General features: G+C 43.3%; 1 protein-coding gene across 7 annotated transcripts in view; it reads left to right on the forward strand.

Moving 5' to 3' along the window:
• cbfa2t3 (CBFA2/RUNX1 partner transcriptional co-repressor 3) overlaps positions 1-21239 on the forward strand; it is a 41495-nt gene extending 20256 nt beyond the window's left edge. For 2 of the 7 annotated variants that reach the window (XM_007553897.2, XM_007553900.2), the window contains exons 2-12: positions 4020-4175; positions 6495-6736; positions 6864-6953; positions 8163-8344; positions 9685-9968; positions 10554-10639; positions 11946-12237; positions 12705-12773; positions 13413-13466; positions 15382-15572; positions 16838-21239. In XM_007553897.2, the coding sequence (XP_007553959.1) occupies positions 4020-4175; positions 6495-6736; positions 6864-6953; positions 8163-8344; positions 9685-9968; positions 10554-10639; positions 11946-12237; positions 12705-12773; positions 13413-13466; positions 15382-15572; positions 16838-17215 (2024 nt within the window). In that variant the 3' untranslated portion in view covers positions 17216-21239. Of the gene's footprint in view, positions 1-3795; positions 3893-4019; positions 4176-6494; positions 6737-6863; positions 6954-8162; positions 8345-9684; positions 9969-10553; positions 10640-11945; positions 12238-12704; positions 12774-13412; positions 13467-15381; positions 15573-16837 lie in introns of those variants that run through there. The other 5 variants (XM_007553898.2, XM_016672396.1, XM_007553901.2 and 2 more) reach the window with 4 other exon arrangements.
• The last annotated feature ends 1436 nt before the right edge of the window (positions 21240-22675 follow it).

Here is a 22675-nt window from a genome sequence, read left to right on the forward strand (position 1 = left end):
TCTCATGTCCAGGGGACAGAGCTACAATCCCCAAATGTTTTGATATAAAGACCTTAGGGGGAGATGGCAGGGGGGGCTTATTCTCTGTTTGTGTGGACTCCACAGCGGCCTGATAGGGAACAGATGTGGAAAGGCAGGCGGCTGGGCAGCCAGCCAGAGCAGCTGGGAGAAATTAAAAACAACAGCATTCCTGGAGACTGGGGGAATTACAGTGGGAGGCGGGAGCAAGAGACGGAGAGAGAGAGAGAAAAAGAGAGAGAGAGAGACAGGGAGTTTGAGGCCTATGTGGTCACCGACGGAGTCTCTGTGGAGTACAAGAGATTGAATAGGCGAGGGGGTTTTAAGGGAACTGTTCTGCAGCGGTTAGCCAGAGCTAATAAGCTGCAGCTGCATTTTCAGTGGAAATGCATATGGGCATGCACACATGTACATTGCATAGAGTCCACACACAAAATGAGATGTACAATGAGTTTAAATCCATCCTCAGAAGGGCAGTCTAATATGAAACGATTTGTACACATATGTTTGTCTTGTCTCCAATGAGAGCTTGTGTCTTTAAATCTTTAATGAGATTCCAGAAGGACTTCAGAAAGTTTGAGAAACCCACCGAACTGCGCACATCCAGTTGTTCGGCGTGCTCTCTGCGGTTTAGTGCCTCTTGCAGCGAATTGTTTTTCATCTCGTTTCATCATGGCACACGGGGAGAGCAGAAGACAGAGAACATTTTTAGAACGCAGACTGCAGACTGCTTCTTTGGTGAGCAATCTTTTAGCCCCGATTACGTCAAACCGTACAGACATACAGCTGTTCTCAGAGTCTGAGAAACACAGACAAACAAGCACAGGCAGCAGCAGCAGCAGCAGCAAGGTAGGTAATGATTGTACCACGCTGGTTTATTTTCAGCCTAATATGCAGGAGTATTTAGGACAGATGGCAGTAGAATTGAGTGGATCTATTTTCGCCCGCATTGGTTTCAAAGTGGCTCCTTTCAGACGTACATGTTCGAAAAGCTACACCTGAACCTCCAAAACAGGTCAACTTCTGCAGGTGATTCGCTTCTTCTCTTTTTTGGTGTACGGCTTTTGTTCTCCAGCACAAAGCAAAGCACGGTGGAATCACAGGTGGTCACAGATGGGGTTTCAGACCGAGCAGACTTCCTAATGTATTAAAAGTAAAATCCAGAGCATGATGTGCATGTGTGTCCTGTCTCTGGAGCTGGTCAGATTAAACAGCTGTCCATAATCCCGCAGTGGGGGCAGACAGACAGGATGGTCCCCTTATCCTTTCCTTTCCTATTTCTTTTCCTTTCCTTTCCTTTCTCCTGCATCATTTGTTCATCAAAATATAACTGTATGTATTCAAACTAACAAACATGGGCACAGGTGTCACAATCTGACTTCGTAAACACAACAAAGTCACTGAAGGTGTGACAAATCTACCATCTTGGACGTCTGCTTTTGCATGTAACCCTGTATTGAAGAATGGTTGCATCTATTTATGGCAGCTGACCCCCCGTCTGCCTCTGTTTTGCGTGTTTATGTTGAGAGCGTCTGGCATGGGCCAAACAGCCGAGCACCCCTCGTGTTCTTGGGGGATCACTGTGTCAATGGCCCTCGTACAACATACTCCAGTGTGGCACTCTTTAAATACAGACACCAGCTGTTGAATGCTGCTACACGAGCTCTCAGAAATAGGCTTACTGCGAGCTGAGGCCAACTGACATGGTGGCGGTGGGGGTGTTCTAGAGAAACAGATGAAATCAAAAACAAATTATGCCAAGGTGATTTAATGATAGCGGATGCATTCATACAGGAACATATACACGCAGGATTTAAACAGCGTAAAAGGTCAGGACTCTTTAGGTCATTTACCTCAGCAGTTTAGGTTCTCTTTTTATTTGTAGAGGTTCAAGAGATTGTCTCCGAAGCCACCAAGAGGACAATGATGACAGATGCTTTTTTGTTTAATATGATGTTTTTGAATGTGGATTGTGACATTTTGAAAATATTAAAGGGAAATGTATTTGTGGTCCTGTTGTAGAGAAGGCAGCGAGAAAAGGATCAGCCATCCCTCAATGTTGTCCCGAGTTTCAGGTTTTAAATTTTCAGGTGTGCATGTACATCTCCAGAAATCAAATGGTTATCATTTTATTTTATACTATAACACAAAATAAAGAAAACAATTAGGGAATTTAATGTACGTAAACAGTTCAGCTTGGTTTACTGATATGTGCCATTGATTAGTTTTCCTGCAATATCATCTCATATTTCTGTTTTTAATCTTCCCTGTATAACAAATTGAGAAATACCAGCTGCCATAACAAATGAGAAATAAAATGCTTTATTCTTCTAAGGCTTACAAATGCTTTATAAATCAGATTCTGTACATGCAAACAATAGATTTTTTTTTCAGATTTTTTTAAATTGCAAAAATGAATTTTGACATCAGTTTCAGTAAGATTTTATTTATTTTTTTTGCACTATTTAACTTATTTACTAATGTAAGGATATAGCTTTTTGTTGATCATTAGGTTCTCAGTTAGGTTAGGTTCTCAGTAACAAATTGTGATCTTTCAATCATTTTTTCACATGGTAGATAGTTAAAATGATATTAAAAACAGATGTTCATTGACTCACATATAGTGCATGTCCAGAAGAAGGAAGAAAAGAGAATATTTGACTTTATTTGCACTACTTTGACTGATAACGCCTTACCACAGAGACGAAAACAAAAGAAAATACAAATAGCATTTAAAATGTATGCGTTCGCTCACAGTGTCTCAGCAGAAGAATCATCAAATGGCCCATTAAGTCTACTCTGTGCTCACATCTGTTTTTATAAGTTAGAATAATGACTTCCCTGCACAAGTTTTTATGATACATGTTTATATTCATTTAGTAAATATATGCAGCATTTATTGTGAGCAAACCACCCATGTATGTCCTGATCCATCCGGTGCATAATTAAAAATGCACTTTATTCCATTGGTTTTTCTATGTACGGAGCAGAGTCACAACCTGTTTTCCATCCTTCTCAAGGGGCTGAAAAAGTCATCACACTCTGTGCTCAGGTTTGCAATGCAGGAGGATCTGGTTCCAGCAGCTGCACCGACAGGTGGACACAAGCATCAAGACTAGTCAACGCTCCATAGATAGATGCAGATTGAGTGTACGTTCATGCATGCTGCGTTGTGTTTGACAGTGATTTTCTACAAACTGCATAGAATCGTACCCGATCCAGGAGCCTGAAAGGCGCCGGTGGCTGCAGCAGGTCCCACCTTGTGTTGCATTTTCTCTGCTGTCAGTCGCCGCACCGTCCACCGCCTTCACGCTGCAGAGCTTGGCCTTGCCTTGTTTGGTCCTGGCAGCATGTCTGGCAGGAGACAGAGAAGCCTCTGGTAGCAAGACAGAACTCTGCTGAAAGCCAGTCTCAGTGATGGACAGCAGCAGATCCAGCTGCACTTGTCACTGGCTGTCAAGCCGGCTGTCTAGGCAGGGGAACGAGAAGGGACAGGCGGGGTGCGTGTGTGTGTGCGTGTGTGTGTGTGTGTGCGTGTGTGTGTGTGTGTGTCCGGGGGTTGGAGGTTACAGTGGGGTACTTGAAGGGTGGGGTTAGTGGGGTGCTCTGATTGGGATGTCATTGCTACATGGATTGTGTATGTGTGAAGGAGAGAGCGTGAGGGAAGAGGGGGGCAGCGAGGAGCGCTGATCTCAGTTAGCAGCAGCTGAGAGGGAGAGCAGGTGTTACTGTGGGTCTCTCAGGCCCCATGAATCTCCAACAAGAAAGACAATACAAGTTTGGATCCATTTCCACTCTCCGCATTGATCTCCTTTAGCTCTTTGCATGAGGCTTTTTGGTTTAAGGAAACAATCGATGGCTCGCAGGTGAAAATGTCAGTTCTCTCCTCTCTTTTAACCAGCTGTCTCCTCCCAGCACAGATTCTGGTTTTATAAAAACCGGAGCTCCATTTTTAACCTGTTTATGTGTTGTTTTTTTTCTTTTCTTCTTCCGTGTGGCAGGTAGCAGAGTGCAGAAGGCTGGAACGATGCCAGATTCACCTGCGGATGTGAAAACCCAGCCCAGGTCCACCCCACCTACCATGCCTCCTCCACCCCCGGCTGTGAGTCAAGCAACAAGTCGCAACGCCTCGTTCACACCGGCCACCAGTAAATCAAGTAAGACTCCCTCGTGTGCAACGATGCGAAGTTGTTACTACAAAATTGCATCCAGTGATCCATCCTTGTTGTGTTGTGACTTATTTGGCTGACTGATGCTTAATCCAGAGTTATTTTATGTGCTGTTAGGTGGATGTTTTCTTCAGAAGGTCTTTAAAAACAGGCAGATGTGAGAGAAAAACAGAGACAGGTGATATATCAGTGACCGAGCAGCTCACTGGGGATGAGACATCAAACTTTTTGCAAGAAGAACTGGCAATAATTAACAAACAATTAAACTAAAAGTATGCTTCCCAGAGTATGTTTTGGAAAAGACATTGATGCAGAAAACAACAGACCAAAAACATGAAATCAGCATTTTCCAAACTGTTACAAACAGCAGTTTTAAAGTTTGGGGCCTGCTTTGAGCTGTTTGCGTGTTTCTCTTTTCATTGTTTCTCTTTTCATTGTTGTTTCTGCTTATTTGTACTTGTTCAGCTTGTTTTTATCATTTTCAACCCAATTATACTGGGAATGAAAAGGAAGTGACATTCCGCTGACATTTCATCCAAGCATCATATCGTACCACGAAACCCGGCTGGGGCTCTTTCCAATGTAGTCTTCTAAAATCTGCTTATAAATATACTGTAAGATATAAATGTGGTACTATTAGTTCAATATTTAAATTGTACAAGTAGGAGTTTGCCTTGATTTGATCAGTGGGTCATGCAGCATGAAAGCCATTTGGTTCAAATAAACCAACCAGTAATCGAAGTGGTGTGTTATTTCAAATATTTCACAAAATATTATACTACCTGATCTAATCGAGAGTCAGATGTAAGCATGTTATATGTATTTCTCTCTTCATAAGTTGTCAAATATATCTAACTACTAGATATATTTCAGAAAATACCACAATACATTTCCTTGTTGATTTGTTTTCTCCTAAGCTTTGCCCTGTTTCATTTTTCTTGCTGTATTTTACACGCCAGTACCGACCATTTTAACCAGATTATGAAACAAACCAGTCAGCGACACTAAACATGTTGAGTTTCTGTTGCATGCAATATGTCATGCACAATCAACTCTACTGCTTTTCCTTTTACCTAGTTTGATGGTTGTGCGTCTGCATTGAGCGAAAGGAATCCAAAATATTTCTTCCTTCCCAGTTCTAGTGAGCAAGTGTTTTGGTCACTTGTGTGTCAGGTGTGTCTCTCATGGCATTTGTCTGTCTTTAGGTGGCAATAATGCCCTTGCTGTCTTTTGGTGTGCATTGTTTATCAGCTGGTCAGGCGGCGGGTTGGTAGAAGGGACATCAGGCGTTCTTTCTTCCCTATATAGCAACGTCAGGCCGTGTTGTTTCACCTGTTGCGGCTGGCGGTCAGCAGCGTGGCTCTCTCCTTACGACTCTTCCTCATCTAAAACCAGAACACAAGTGCTGGGATCACATGGGTTAGTCCATATGTGTTCAGGCCTTCGACCCACGGATTAGAGCAACAAGCATGCCTGAGAAGAACCACCACAAGAACAGGCAACAGCTGAAGGTTAAAGACTCCGCTTCTTCCAGAACAAGGGCCAGGTGACGAGGTGCATTTCAAAGAGATGCTGCAGCAGAAATGAAATGATGCTTAGCATGCTGCTGTTGTGAAATGAGTCATGGTTCAATCCTAGTTACATGAGATTTCATGGGGGGAAAAAAACCCAACGAGCCTGCGACGTACAATCGTTTTATAATCCGATACGCATATAGACGCACATAGAAATCGTGACAGATTTGAAGAGCAGCGTTTGAGGGGAAGAGGTCAGGCTCGCTCCCGGGGTATTTACGAGTTTGTTTGGGCTTGCATTAAGAAGCGAACGTGTGCAATCATATACGTGTACGAATGCTGTGTGACTATTCTGAACCCCAAAGCTGCAAATCTACTTTCAGCTGGTGGACATGTGCAGGACCTGATTTAGCAGCACACCTGCTACTGGAATAAAAGTAACACAGCCCACTGGACTATTTTTGGTACCTCTTTAACAAGTTCCTCTTATAGTTGTGCCCTACTGAGTGAGTGAAGAGCAGGGTGGAATACAGGCTAACTCAGGGGCCGATGGAAGGGCTGGAAGGGGTCAAATGGTAGCACTTGTGAGACAGCTGAAGTCCCTGCAAACACACATGCGGCTTGACGAAAGGTAGTAGAAAGTTGGGACCCCGTGGTTGTTTTAAGCATCAAGCATCATGCGGCCATGTATAAGACTGATTTAATTACTACAGTTGTCATCACATCTATCAGACTCCCCATACAGGCAACTGTAATTCACACCCCTGTGTTTTTTTTTTTGTTTTTTTTGCAGTGCTGAACGGGAGCAGCCACTCTCCTACCTCGCTAAACGGTGCTCCTTCGACTCCCAATGGCTTCAGTAATGGGCCGGCGATGTCTTCGACGGCCTCCCTGTCCAACCAACAGCTTCCGCCGGCTTGTGGCGCCCGACAACTCTGCAAATTAAAGCGCTTCCTGACCACGCTGCAGCAGTTCGGCAACGACATATCCCCCGAGATTGGGGAGAGAGTGCGCAGCCTCGTGTTAGGACTGGTGGTAGGTTATGCAAACATCTGTTCATTGCAGCCCAGTGTTCCTTTATTGCTTTGATTATCATGTCGGTAAATGTGCTGTGGAAAATTTTAACTGAGTTTAATGTTTCTATCACTTCTGCTTTAAACAGAACTCCACTCTCACCATTGAAGAGTTTCACTCCAAACTTCACGAGGCCACTAACTTCCCACTGAGGCCTTTTGTCATTCCTTTCTTGAAGGTAAAAAATATAATCAATCATTAGGTTTTTTTTTTCTGTCAAGTGTTGAACATCAGTTCTGATTTAATGAAGCTGCTTAGTGTGGCTCTCCTTTTCGTACCTGAAGCAGAAGCCAAGTGAAATCTGAAAGAGGAGCTAACAACTAACAAACAGCAGGAGCACATTTTTCAATCAGTACCGATGAGGAGCTCCACATATTTTTCTTGCATTTCAATCAAATTCTACACCGAATTTGTTTACACTTCTTCAGTAGTTGTTTATCTCATTACTGTTTTCTTAACTGAGCGGTGGCTGTCATTGCAGCTGACACGCCGTATTTTTAGCATGTTGCCATTTTTGATACGGGCGATTTGAACGACTCTGCATGCAATAATCTAAGGAGAAGTAAGGCGATGGGTGGGACAGCAAAACTCCACAAAACATTTTTTCTTTTTACTTTTTTACTTCACCGTCGTCTTACCTGGCCTTTGACATGTTAATAGATAAGTCTACATATGTAAGAGATACGTCTCTATGTTAAAAGAATCATGGTATTTCACTCACTGCAGAGATGGCCCAAAGCAGAACTTAATTTGAGGACCCACCTCCAACAAAGCCCACCAGCAGGGCATCGTAAATGGAACTCTGGCCTAATTAAAACCTATATGTAAGCAGTGAGTCTATTTAAGGAATCCATCACTTGTAGCCATCGCTGGTAGGATGTAAATACATCTTTAAAAAGAAAAAGGTGTGAAAGTGTGTGTGAAAGTGTTGGACCTCCTGCCGTGCGATGATCCTTCACATCTGGGATATCGCAGCCATGGCTGTGTTATATCAAGCCGACAGGTCTGAGAGGACTGTTTGACAGCGCTGTTACACACACGTTCACACATAACCCCCCCACACACACAGACACAACACACACAACAGCACAACCCAAAGAGAGCGAGGCACATGGTGGAGGAATGTGTCAGGGTACCTGTCTTATCTCATCCTGTCTCTTCATCTATCACTCTCTCTCTCTCTTTTTACTCCCTCCTTAAGCTTAATCTGGCATCAACCTCCCCCCCATCACCCCACAAACCTAATGTTCCACCAAAGGTTTTAGTTTCTCTTCTCGTCCACTTAACTCTTCTCCAAAGGTTATTTGATTGAATCTATTATATATTTCCTGCAACTTACAACTTGCCTGAGCAGAGATGCCTGTCTTTCCTCTTTTAACCACTAAAGGCAAACCTGCCCCTGCTGCAGAGAGAATTGCTCCACTGTGCCAGACTGGCCAAGCAGACTCCAGCCCAGTATCTGGCTCAGCACGAGCAGCTCCTCCTGGACGCCAATGCTAGCTCGCCTCTCGACTCCTCGGAGATCATGCTGGAGATGAACGAGCACGGCAAGAGAAGGACTCCCGACAGGTGAGGCATTAGGGGCCTGAATGCGCCATCTGAGTGCATTAGTGTTTTTGTCTGAATACCAAGTGAGAGGAAGTGATAAATCCTCTGAGCAAGAGGCAGAAGTCTGGACGGTCGTAATGCCAGCCTGACTTTGCCAGTTGTCTGGGGAGGAGGAGGAGGATAAATACAGAGTAGGGAAAGAGGCAAAATAGAGAGAGAGCTCTGAGAAGCAGGAAGCAAATAAGACAGTTGTGTTAAACTCAATAAAATACAAGCAAGACCGACTCAGGACTGCCCTCCTTTTCTGGTCACTGTTTTCACTCCTCTGCCTGATCTGTTATTCCCCAGCAGCCGTCCATATGTCAAAGATGTGTCCAGATGGTGACGTGCTGCGCGAGGGTGTTGGGAAGTCGGTGGCTGGCGGTTTTTGGATAGGCCAGAACAAGAGGTTGAAAGCTGGATGTGCAATCCCGCTGTAATCTGCACACCTCCGCCTCCCGACCTCTGGCTTATGTACCGCGCTGAGTGGAGGGGGAGGAAGGGCACAAAGCCAACGTTTTTCCAGCTGTTCCTCTCATTTGTTAGCGACCGCGGCCAAACGCGTGCACGAGCAGTGCGCATACGCGCACAAAACGTCATCCGTGTGTCTGCATGTGGGCAGCCATGTTGCATTTATTCACTTTTTATCCCCATGATTGTGAAGAGCGATTTTCATCCGAATGCCCGGCTATCGCCATCCAGCTAAACAGATTAATATCAACGCTCACATTTAAACTGACCAGATGGCTCAAAACCACACACTCCTTTCAAGCATACAGGCGTATACAAGTCCGACCAAACATCTGTCAAATACACAGCTTTCATCCCCCTCAACCCCTTAAGCCTGAGTACAGGGTGGGGGCGAGGGACACTTGCAGTCTAAGAGTAGGCAGAGGGATATTCAGATTAAGAGCATGGGATGCAGGGTGTACAGTTGGACTTGGTTCTGTTAGATACATATGGCGTACAGCTGTCCGAAAAGCTTTAGAGAAGCCTTACTGTACTGTAACTGAACAACAAGCAACTCTATATGTGTGTGTGTGTGTATGTGTGTGTGCGTGTGTGTGGTTGTGTGTGTGTGTGTGCTGGAAGATACCATATGGGAGTTGTTGGACTTAACAGAAAACATGTTTGTGTTCCTTGTTTGAGCTTCTCCAACAGGAAAGTTCATCTACTCGAGGCTGTAATCTGTGACATACATCTACTGTTTTTTTTTTTTCTTTTCTTTTCACTCAAAGTGAACTTCACACATTCTGGAAGTTTTATGTAAAAATAACGAAGCAAAGTTCAACTCGTGTCTGTGCCGTGTTTGGTCCGTTTAGGACCAAAGACAGCTCCGACAGAGACGGCTTGCACCCGGAGCACCTGGCGAAGAGGCCCTGCACCATCAGCCCCAGCCAACGCTTCAGCCCCAGCACGGGGCTCCCGGCTCACCCGCCTCCCAACGGCCTACCAACGCACCCACCCAATGGCCTGCCCCATCCGCCCAACCCCCAAGTGGGACCCCAGCACTACCGCCTAGAAGACATGGCCCTGGCGCACCAGTACAGGGATGCGTTCAGACACAGCGAACACAGAGACTCTCGAGACAGACACCGGCAGACAGGTAGGACATTCACATGGCTCCATGGAGTTTCTGGTTCCCATTTAGGTGGTTGAGACAGAAGGAGCTCGCGTTTAACAGTGGTGGAGTTTGGGAGTAAGACAAAGGCCAGTTGTCGGGCAAGTGGGATAATCCTCGTGGCGGTGGGTCTCTATAAAGGACCCAAGCCATACATGCCCTTTAATGCTGATCATCTGCTTTTCTATTAGGGAAGGAGAGTCATTCATTTTGACATCGCTTTCAAACTTAGACACTTGACTGGAGTTACAACCATGAGTGGTTCTTTTTAATTAGAAAAGGAAAAAAAATGGTAAAAAGCACAAAAAAAAATAAATTGTATTGGTTATATCTAATATCTAATTGTCCAATAGCCTGAATTTCACGTTTTTGTTCACTCAGCTAAAACCTCAAACTGAAAAGAGCTAAAAAAAAAAAAAGTAAATAAAAAAATAAATTAACACCAGCTTTTGAATTGTCTTATTAAAATAAAATATCTTGTGAAGGCAGCTTTAGCTAGGAGTTATGAATAATTACTATTGTGCAAAGCCGTAATTGTACAGCAAGTATAACGGAGATGTCCTGTTGCAGCGGTGCATGGAGCTCGTCAAGAGGAGGTGATTGATCACCGTCTTACAGACCGAGAATGGGCAGAAGAATGGAAACATCTCGATAATGTATGTATTAGCCTCCTTACTCCCAACCAACCTCTTTCCTTCGCTGACAATAAATGGGTGGGGAAACCACAACAGTCAGCAAGCGATTAAAGTCAGCATTAAAGCAATCTAAGTATGGCGAGCGGATGACATCAACAGGAACTGTCGACAGACAGAGCAGCCGCCGTCCCACCTGAGTGAGCAGCTGACAGAAGTCTGAGTCAGTGCGGCGAATTGGACAATTGGCGGATACCTTCCCGGATTCCTAGCACCAAACTCCACGAAGAGAAAGCGGCGCACATTGGAAACCCAGACACATACTCCGTTAGTTAGAAACAGGACCCCAGATGGAGCTGAGGACCCAGCAGAGAGCAGCTCCAGCTGGGTAGAGCAGCTGAGACGAGAGCTGCAGTCGTGGAGGGAACCGGCCAGGCCTGGACCCCTGCCAAATTAGAAACACTTCACTGAAATAAATATAGCCAACTCAGAGGGGAGGGGGCTGAGACAGAGAGACAAGGAGAGAGAGAGGGGGGAGAATGGGAATAATGAGATGGATTGAATGTCAACTACGCTAAACCTATTTAGCAGACCTTGCTGAGGCTGAAAAGACAGGGCACTGTGGAAAAAAAAAAAGAGTGACACAGTTTACAGCAGAGGGAAAAATCTGGAAATCTGTTGAGTTGGCAGGGAACAGCGGCGAGCGGGGGAAGGAATCAGCTCGAAGTTCTCATCAACGGCCCAGCTGTTACAATATCATTGTTGTAATTCTCTCAGACACTGAAATTCACCAACGGGGACTAGATAGACAGACAATAACACACAAGCTGCCTGGTTGATATATGATGTGCTGTTAGAGATGAATTAAGATAATACACTTGCTGTTTGACCATTTTCTGATTAGTGTTGTCGGAGCCAACCGGCAGTAAGATCACATTTTTCAGAACTCGGTCTTGGTCTCATTCTTGTCTCAGCATATTTTTTTTTCTCGAGACGATTCGAAACTACAGCTGCAACATTATTTTTCTTTAGTGTAACTATAAACTATAACTATAAAACCTCTAACTGCAAAAGTGAAAAGTGTTCAACTTTTAAAACATTTGGAGCTGCTGCTTTGGTCTTCCATTGATTTGGTCTTGGGCAGACTTGAGGCAAGACCGAGCCTGTAACCTGATGTCTGGACTGCCTCGGATCTGGACATCAACTCTCATTCTAAATCGTTGCTTTTCAGAGTTTTTCCTGGAAAAATTGGATGAGTAATAACATCTGAAAGAACATAAATTGCTTTTTTTTTTTTTAGTTGACATCTAGACTGTGTTTGCCTTTGCAGCTCCTTAACTGCATCATGGACATGGTAGAGAAGACGCGACGCTCCCTGACGGTGCTGCGCCGCTGCCAGGAGGCCGATCGCGAGGAGATGAATCACTGGATCCGCCGCTACAGCGACGTAGAGGAGATGAAAAAAGGTGGGAGCAACGGACAGCACTGCCTCCCTCCTCCTCCTACTCTTCCTCCTCCTCCTACTCCTCACCACAACTCCTCCTCCAACACAGCTAGCAGCAGCGAGTCACTGCCCATAGGAACTTCCTCGGCTGCTGAAAGGCAGACAGGCAGACAGACAGGTAGACAAACACTCTCAGGGTATGTTTGGCAAAGCAAAACACTCACAGTAAGGTAGGGCCCATTGGAGACGCTGAAATGCTTTAATACGCCGATTCAGACTGAAAAAGTCAGTTAAGAGGATCATATTTTTCGGCACATTTGCAAATTGGAGCTCACACTGTGAGGCAATACAAATCCACCTGCAGCATGCTGGATTTTTAACTAACTGATTGCACTCTTATGTTAACTGCATCCTCGTTCACATTTAAAGTTTGCATTCATTTGTAATCCCTGGAAATGTATTCTGTCTTTGAAACGGTAAAAAAAAAAAAAAAAAAAAAAGGGATTTGACAGCTCATCTCCAAAATATTGACGCACGTGATTTGTTGTTTTTGTCCCAGAGAAAGATGTGCAAACGATAAGTAAATGGATGTGTTTTCGTGCATTTTCTGTGTATGCTGATTGGGTGGCTGCGTTTGTGTTTCAGAGATCCACAGAGACTTCTTGCACCGGCCTCCCTCAGGATACCTGCCTGAAGAAATCTGGAGGAAAGCCGGTAAGAATGGACCCGCCGTCCTCCGTCCTGCCATCTTCACCACCGATCCCCCCCAACACAGGCTAACAAAACATGCACCATCATTCTTCATGGCTACCAGCAAAGGCAGAGGCCTCGCGGCTGCAGGTCCATGAGGCTGGAGGCTCGCAGGCCCTCTGTGTCATTTAGGCTAAACGCTCTCCATTTGTCACCACTATGAAAGGCCACTGCAGTTAAAGCTGCAGTGAAAATGCAGACACCAGGGCTTTGTTGGGTCGCAGCAGCGCAGCACAGCGCGGGGTGGAACTTACCCGGTCTCCCTCATCCTAACCTGCCCCAACATTCCTGACTTATGGAAGTCAAAAACAAACAGCTTAAACATACAAAACCCTGATGATTTTTGTTTTTCCGGCTCCTTATGTAGCCAAATAGAAGCAGCCGGAAGTGCTGCTCTGCATGGGCTCCTTGTATTTTAGACAGAGCCGATCCCAGGAGCCATCCGGTTCGGCCCGCGGTTCCACCTCGGTCCCAGCACTATTATGTTGCACTCATACTCCAATACCCTGCGGAGGAAAAGATGCTGCTGCTGGCGGCAAAAATACTGTGCTGCATTTTCACCGGCAGGGAAGGCTCTTTTAATTGCAGTTGTTTTTCATACAGGTACTACAAGCATGCCGCTTTCCCCAGCTCTAAAGCACCTCCAAAACAAGCAGGGTGAGTAGCACATCTTACTCTCAGCATCTCTCACCTCTCGGTGTTTGTGTGCCTATGTGTCACCTCCGGCTCTGCAGCCAGGTAATTTTGTCTCGCTGAGCTGCGGCACTCTTTTTTTTCCCCCCTTTTAATTAAAACCAAAGACGTCGTGTTTGGTCTGGCTGAGGTTGAGATCTCGGATCTGAAGTGCGAAAAAGCAGCCAGTAATAACGCGTCTTAGGGACTTGCCAAATCTCTGCGGAATTAAAACGTTAATATTGCTGCCCCAGTGTTTTCCATTAAGTGCTAATTGCCCCAGCATCTGCTATGCAGTCTCCTTGATAAGAATTAATTAAATTTGCAAACTAATCTTAGTGGTGCATGCATTAAGGCAGATAGTTGAGAAGCTTGGAATAATGCATATAGTGTGGCAGAATGCGAGAAAGCCCTGGGAAGGGCAAATTTGTGTTAACAGGATTTAAAAAATAAAAAATGCTGATTTTTATTTTAATTAAGCTCAGTGAAAAAAAAAATTAACCCTCCCCCAGCTCACATAGGCTGGATAGCCTTTTCTGTTAATAAATAAAATCATAATTTATACACTACCTTTTGTATTCATCCTTTCTGATTTTGAAGTTGGTTTGATATTCTGAGGCATTTAGGGTTTGCAAAAAACACAAAACCAGAAGAAAGGTTTAAGAGAGTAAAGATTTTCCACACAGAGTAGGAACACATGCACACCTATAGCAGGGTTTGGATAAGGATCCTCCTGTATTTTTTTATTTTTATTTTGCATCTGCACAGTGTAGTTGGAAACAGCTGAGTGGATAGGCGAGGAAAAGTGACAGATATTTACGAGCTCCCTCTCAGACAAACATGGAGTGGAGGAAATGGGGAGCGGCAGGGAGAACATCATCAGCCTCACCTCCTACTTGGTTGGTCTAACACACCTGGCAGGCCCATCGCACATCTGGAGGGAGAGCAAGATGCAGCATTTATTTCTTTGTAAAAATGTTGCTGTCTTCGACGGTGTGAGTAGCAGGGGGAATCTGACGATGACAAAGTGTCCAAAAAGCACTCAATTAATGAGCGGGATATATTTGGCAATCCTTGTTGCTGGACGAGCGCACCAATGTGAGGATTAATTTGCTTTATATTTCTTGTGCACTTCCTTCCAATGCTGAAGTAAAGCAATACAGATCCAACTTTTTCAAGGAGAGCATTAATCAGAGAAGCAACCAAAAGGTCCATGATAACTCTCAGCTCAGGTGGGAAAAGTAGTTGACAGGACGACTATTAATCATGTCCCGGTTGCAGTTTGCAATTACACATAACATAGGGGCGCAGCACAATCTTGGTCCTCCGCTTATATGAGACCAAATGTTAATTTTTGGCCTAAAATCAAAAAGTATGCGGTGGAAGACTAATAACGTACATGATCCTGAACAAACCGTCTCCACAGTAACACATGGTGGTGGGAGCATCATTCTGTGCATCAAGCTTTTCTTCAGCAGGTGGAGGGATGGGAAGATGAATGAAGCAAAGAGGAAGAAGAAAAAAACTCTTGCACAATGGCCACACCCTTACTGTGGGAAATTGATGGCATGGTTCAAATAGGAGTCAATGCAACTTCTAGGTTGTTCAGCATAATAATGCATATAGATTAAGAAAGTTTATGTGCTTATTCTTATCTTAAAACGAAGTCGTCAAATGAGAAAATGAAATCAGATTAGCTTCTGTAAACAAAATGTTGACAATTTTCAATTCATTTTGAAATCTGATCTTTTCGCCTTTTTGGCCAAACCTTTATGCCTTGGACTGTGTACATCTATTTAGTGAAGAAGAAGGAAGTTCTTCTTCAGAGAAAGCGTGTCACAGCAGGCACTGCGAGATGCAGTCGTTAAAGGCCCCCCGTCTCTTTCTCTGTGTTTCTCAGAGGAGGCGGTGAATGAAGTGAAGCGGCAAGCCATGTCAGAGCTGCAGAAGGCGGTGTCAGACGCAGAGAGGAAGGCTCACGAGATGATCTCTGCTGAGCGATCCAAAATGGAGAGGGCACTGGCCGAGGCAAAGAGACAAGCTTCCGAAGATGCGCTGACGGTCATCAACCAGCAAGAAGACTCCAGCGAGGTGAGGCTCGAGCGCATTTATCCAAAACACCTTCTGTGTTTAATGAGTGGTGCTGAAAATGGTCAGCTTTCAAGCCAGAAAGAAAATCTGTCAGTAAATGTTGAACAGGAACACTCTAAATAAGCCAGCCTCGCCATAAAACCATAAAACCTCTTATCTGAGGTTTTATGGTTTAAAATTGTAAAAAGTTAAGACCTTGTGGTTATATTGGGATTAATTTATACTAAATGTTGCTGTTTCTGCATGAATACAAGCAGACAGACTCAGATGGGCTGGGGCAAGGTGCCCGGTTCATGTCTTCAGGGAGCAGTTGACCACCACCTGCTGGTAGCAGATCAGCTGGCCTTGGACCAAACTCACTTACTACAACAACAGCTGTGGATCTGAAATATAGCAAAGTGTAATAAGGACTTTTTGTTTCTATTGGGGACAAAAAGTGTAAAAGAGGGAAATGGGCTTTGATGTAACACAGAGGAGACTTCCTACCAACTGACCTGTCCAGAGGGTTTGCAACTTTTATAATCCATTTCACCAGTAATCTAATGTTATTCTAATGTTTGTTTGGAATCAAAAATCCCACTAAGATTACATTGCAAGTATTTTCAAATTATCCAAGCACAGAACTATTCACACCATATTTGTCAAATTCATAAAATACATAAAGTTTTAAAGTCAAGTTATTATCCAAGTAATAATTTTTTGTTATTTTAAACTTATTTGGTATGATTTCTCTCACCATAAACACAAATTTAGCACGTTTATTACACTGTCTTAATTGTTTTAAAGCCATAAGATCTAGTCATTCCTAACATATGTACAAAATGTCTGGTGTTTTACCTGTAAAACACTGTTACACACAATCAAATAAAATTGATTGACTGATTGTGGTTATTATATCAGCAGTTTAATTCGGATGTTTGCAAATAAAACATTTCTACTGATTTAGAATTGAATGTTTGCCAGAAAGTTAGATAAAAAAGGCGAAGAAAACAATTTAAGAAACGTTCACCTTATTTGTTTTTTATGTTAAATAAGTGAAAAAAATCCATGTTTAATAAATGCAGCTCTACAATAAATATTATTCTCATCCTTTTGTGGAGACTCAAATATATTTCACAAACTACGATGAGACCAACTAGTCTTTCCTAAAACAAGTGAACTATACATATTTGCAGATTTCCTGCTTCATTTCGGTCTAACTTACAAGTTGCATGGAGTTGCATGTTGCAGGCCCCTGATCCAGTCTCTCATTTCTGTCTCCCCAGAGCTGCTGGAACTGCGGCAGGAAAGCCAGCGAGACGTGCAGCGGCTGCAACACAGCTCGCTACTGCGGCTCCTTCTGCCAACACAAAGACTGGGAAAAACACCACCACGTCTGTGGTCAGGGCCTGCAGGGGCTGCCGGGGGGCAGCAGCGTTCCCCTGGGCACCCCTTCCTCCACCTCCTCGGTGTCCTCCAGCGCGCCACCGACCCACTCAGAGAGCACCCCTCCAGGACCCCTCTCCCTGGTGGGCCAGAGCAGTATTGTGGGAGGCGCCGGCAGCGGGAGCGTCTCCGCCAGCCCCAAAGAGAGCAGTTCCAGCAGTGCCTCTCGCTCCACAACCCCAGCAACCCCTGCCCTACTGGATGCCACCTCACGCTGACGTCTGAGCCCTCTCTGTTCGTCCATGCGTACTGAAATGACAGTGCCCACACTCCACACACACAAAAAAAAAGCCAAACTGAGGAATCTGCATTGCACACAACTCCCTTTCTTCCTACCCTTATTCATAACGCTCTACTTGCAAGCTCTGTGATAAATCCTTTAACAACCAACAGCTTTTCTCACCATGTATGATGTTTTCTATCTCTCCGGTGACCACAAGTAGAAGGATTCCAACCAGAGGTTCAACCAGTGGTGCAAAGCGTGCATCTCGCAGTGTCTGCTTCAACATATCAGATTTGTTTGCTGAGAACATAGGCTTTGAATTGAAAATTCACCCTCATTTGTGTAGGCGTGGTGAAGTTAGGGGCTGTGATCAGGCAGCATTTATGAGAGATAAGTAGCACTTGATAGGATGCCCCCTTTAATTTAGCACCGGTGGAGGTACAGCATCCAGCCCTGAAATGTGCACTAACAGTCTGCAGATGTGACAACTCTGCAGTTTCATAATAAAGAGGCAAAAGTCATAACGTTGCTCCAAAACCTAGGTGGGAAGGGATACAAGCTGTGGTGCAATTTATTCCTCAGAAACACAACTTAGTATTTATTAAAGGTTTCTTTCTGGCTTTAACGGAAAACAAAGATAAGTCCAAATATTCTGAGTAAAGAATAGTGCTGATGATGATGATGCTGATGATGATATGAGAAATAAGTTAATTTTAAACTGCTAACTACCTTGCTAGCGAGCCAAGAAAATCTACACCGGACTCACCTCTCTGCACCATAATGAACCCAAATAAATTCAAAGATGAAACAAATAACATGATCCAAACCTTTTTACTACACTGCCAAAGTGAAAAAAAGAAACATAAGTGATAGAGAGCAGCACTCATCTTATAACCAAACACAAAGCAACATCACCTCCTGAGCAGAAAAGCGAGCCCTGAGAGGACCAGGCGTGGAGGAGCTGCAGAGCAGCATCTCGACTGAGATTTAAACAAAAAAACACAAAACTGTGACCTGCTTTGATCTGCAGCTGCCTCCCGCAGCCTGGATAAAACTCCAGCGACTCCTCAGCGATGGCCCAGACTAGTGAATATGGACAATGCTGTGAACTTGCCTACAAGAAACACTTGATGAAATTGATGGAAACCCTGCCACAGTGTGGTTCTTTTGTGAATGGTAGCGAGGACATAAAGAGGGAAATAGGAAAGAAAAAGAAAATGCTACATGGCCTCAAAGGGACAGAGGTAGAAACAAGGCAACGGAGCTCCCAAAAACCTCAACACAAGCTTGGAGACATTGTTCAAGAAGGCATTGCATACTATGGAGACGTACAAGGAGATTGCTTAAAAGTTGATTGTTTTTTTGTTGGGTTTTTTTTTAAACAAAAAACTCAGAAGGAGGAGACATTTTGAGGAATTGCTGTTACCTTTACATTCACTCCTTCCTTTTCCAAAGCATGACTCGCAGTTCAGAAGAGCCGACAGGGCGGTGTAAACTTTGTTCTCCTCTCTTTCTACCTCCCCTCATCCCTTCTTTGCTCGCCCCCAAACTAGTGGACTCACATTTCACCCCCCAAAATCTCGCGTTTGCTTTGGCAGAGCTGCAAAGCACTCGCAGGGGAGGGTTGAACCTGGTTGTAGATATTCTTCCTCTTTTCACTTTTTTCATAAATGTCTCCTGATTGCTGATGCCACATGTGCTGCCCTTGTGTATATCCAAAAAAAAAAAAAAAAAAAAAAAAGGACTTTGTTTTGGGTTATTTGCCTTTCATTTTCTTCAAAGTTTGGGTTGAGCAGTCACAACAGAGGAAGGGATGTTTGTCTATGAAAGGAAGCCCCACATTGTACTTATTGTTTGAACTGTTGTATCTATATTGATGAGATGAAACCCCTCTTGTAGAATATTTTGTATTGCTCGCATTGTAAGACAGTGAGAGGACAGAGGTGCAATATGAAGAGAATTCAGCTACTGAATGGAACCTCAGCAACTGCCCATAGGGTGTCATATAATATAGATACATATAGATATATTTAAAGCAACATCAGTAACTTAATGTGAATGTACATAGTATTTAAAAAGGTCCAAAAATGTGTTTGCCAAATAACAAAAACCTTTAAAGTTCAGAACATGACTTTTTCTCACAGTACATTTGTTTTTCACTCGTACAAAGTGTCATGAAACTGCTGGCGACAGACGTAAAGTAACTCCGGCCTGCACCAGGCGACTTAACATTATCCGTTTTGGTCTGGGTCATCCCAATATATAGTCGATTGTAACAGGGGGTTAAAAGTGATGGATCCGTTAGAAATCAGCTTATTTCAGTCAGATCTTCTTTGGTTACCGTGATGATGATCCTGATCATTCTGATCAATCTGACCGCAACACGTTTTGCCATTATTGCAGGGGAAAGTGATACGCCAGTGTTAAGCTCACATCAAAAGTCATTTTAATTTTCTGTTTTTCGATTTGACCTCTTTGTTGTTTTATTAAACATGTGATTCAAGAAATAAGCTGCATACGTGGAGCAGGCCTTTGTTTCCAGATCGAGAGAGCGGCTTCGCCTCGTTCCACATGTTAGTACCTTTTTTTAGCCTCTCCAATACGGACTTATTGCCTTTTTTATTGATCATTGTAAACCCTACATGGCTAGCTTCATTTACACTTGGACCAAACTTGGAGAAACAAAAAAAAACAAACTTTTTTTTTTAAACAGAAATATATGATTTTTTATTTTTTTTTTTGGACTATTTGGGAAAAGCTAAAATTCAGATAAGCTGTAAGGTACCCCTGCATCTATGTGTAGCATTCATGTATGTGTTTTATAATTACTGTGTTATAGTGTTGAACTCAGTCGCTTTTCTGTGACATCTTTCTTCTCCCGATGCCCAATTGTCAGTCAGACCCACCACATGTCCCCCGTTGCCCCCTGTTGACACGAGCTACCTCCTGTGAGCATACAGCGCACCACCAGGAGAGGCTGACCTGGTCTTTAAAAAAAAACAAAAAAAAAAAACACACACACAGATGGCTTGAGAGCAGACATGGGCACACAATCACGTTTGCAGGTGATCAAATGAATCCATGCTGAAAGGAGCTGTCATTACTCATGATGTGGACAAAAAAGAAATATCCATTTTCACTGAGCTGCATTTTTATTTTAGGGGAGGAAAAAAAAAACGGCTTTTGTTGAGATTTATTGATAGACACACATCCAGTTATTCCTGCATTTTACCAAACCAACCCCAGAATCAGTGATGACATGTCATTTGCTGTCTGAAACCAATAAAAGCACAGACCAAAGTACTAGTTTGCCATTGTAGACCGTAACATGGCAAGAAATGACAGATGGCAACCAGTCAACCAAAGTATATCTGACAAACACACACCAGGAGAGTCCAGGAGAGCCCAATCGACAAACAAAACGTCTGAGTTTCAGATGTGGATTCTTACTCAAGCAATCAAAGTGCTTGTTGACTACATATTGAGCAGTGCTTCTCTGTAAACAACAGCAGCGTCTCCTTTAGAAAAAGCCTGCCAACTGTGTGTTCTTATAGCTACAAAGCCTTGCAGAGTTAAAGTGAATATGTGGTAAGTGTGTGTCTGTCTGCGGTGGTGGCGTGCTTGTCTTTTAGTAAAAAAAAAAAAAAAGAAAGAAATAAAGAACAAAACCAAACAGCTACAGCAACAGCAACAAACAAAAAAAATCTTTATGTCTCTTTGCAAACTACTTGAAACCTTCAGAGCTTTAATGAAACATTCAAGAAAAACAACAGTGATGTATTGATTAAAAAAAAATAAAAATAAATAAAGCAGCAGTTTTTGTGCAGGTTTGTCTATATAAGCATCCACATCATAACACAATGGGGTGACAGTTCCATTCAATTCTTGAAGTGCTTTGTGTGAACCTCCTTGCCTGCGAGTAAGCCCTCAGATAAAGCCAAACCCAATATACAGTGTACAAATTTCTAAAATCAACCAAAAGCTGCATCTTTTCTTCTTTACGTTGTTAAGCTTTTTTTTTTATTAAAAAAAAAACAAAAAAAAACTGAGACTCCCCCTCCCTGACCCCTTCTTTAAGTCATCATTCTGAAGATTGCAAATATCTGTTACTTTCTCTGTCAAGACGCATTGCGACCCTGCTATTCAGGGGTCTGCTAGTTCTTTACATCAGCTACATTTGATCTGTTTCACATATGGGCAAAACACATGTTCAGAGAGGTCAACTAAGTGCAGGGTTGATGTTTGTCCCAACCTGTAGATCTGCTCGCAAAGTTTCAGAGCTCGGCCAGTGCGATGGTGACACGTCCTTCCTGTGAAACAGGCTCCGAAGACTAAAAAAGCTGAAGTGGCAAAACAGTGGACGCAGCACTCGGTTTTCCCCAATAAGCCATGGCTCAGAACGATCTTGTTTTTAAACTTCACATAAACTGAACACAAGTTTATGCTTTTGTATGTGTAGGGACGCCTTCTATACTGTACTGTGCAATACATTGACGCGGAAAAAAAGAGACATGTTTCTGTAGGGAAGGCTGGCGCTTTCGAGATCTTTCCCGCTTTGTTTCATTTCTCTCTTCCAACAGTCCTGTTGCCATTTTTAGATGAAGTAAACTGTGCCAGAGGAATTAAATTCTGATTTGTATTTATTTCTTGCATGCTTCTCTCCCTGTTGCTAATACCGCTTTTTAACTGTTCGCTCTGTTGGATGTGTGAAGCTGTAAAACATTCTAATTCAGGTTATTGTCTGTGTTGAACAATGTAACTGTGTAATTAAAACATGAAATGACGTATCCATCGCTCTCCTTCCTTTTCTTCATTTTAAATGAAGATGTATTCCTAAAATAGCATCTTTAGAAGAAGAAAATCTCTCTCTTTGTTATTCAGCTCAGTCATCATCACTGGGGTAGGGTTATTATAGATCAGTTTACTCTAACATTTCTGGAGTAAGATATCAATAGATCTTAACACATCACAGTTTCAATTTAGCTTATTAATATGAGAAAGTCTAAGGAGTGCCTTTCAAACATTGAAACAGCACGCAAGTTAAGCATAAGCCAAAATGCAAAAGTAAAATTAAATATCTTTATAAAATATCTTTCAACTTTGAGAGTAAACATTTTCTGGAAAAAGAAGGGAGGTAAACTAAAAGGGTGACCAATTCCCCTTAATACATACCACAATATAGCAAAGAAACCTTAAGTGTTTTTTTTTTTCTAAAATAATCATACTTAAGTTAACACTTTTTTTTTTGTCCAAGATATTTCACACTTCACAAGAACTCAAGATCAGAATACTTGGAGAATCCTCACAGGTCCCTCATACTGGAAAATGTGTGTTTGATATTGTCAGACAACACACAAGACAAAGTTCTGCCCAGATGATGTGTCAAGAATAAGCTGCAAGTTTCCTGACCAGGGGCAAAAGAACACAATGAAGGTATATCATCTTGGCCCACCCG

Source organism: Poecilia formosa, unplaced genomic scaffold (assembly GCF_000485575.1).
Source record: "Poecilia formosa unplaced genomic scaffold, Poecilia_formosa-5.1.2 Scaffold60, whole genome shotgun sequence".
Lineage (NCBI taxonomy): Eukaryota > Metazoa > Chordata > Actinopteri > Cyprinodontiformes > Poeciliidae > Poecilia > Poecilia formosa.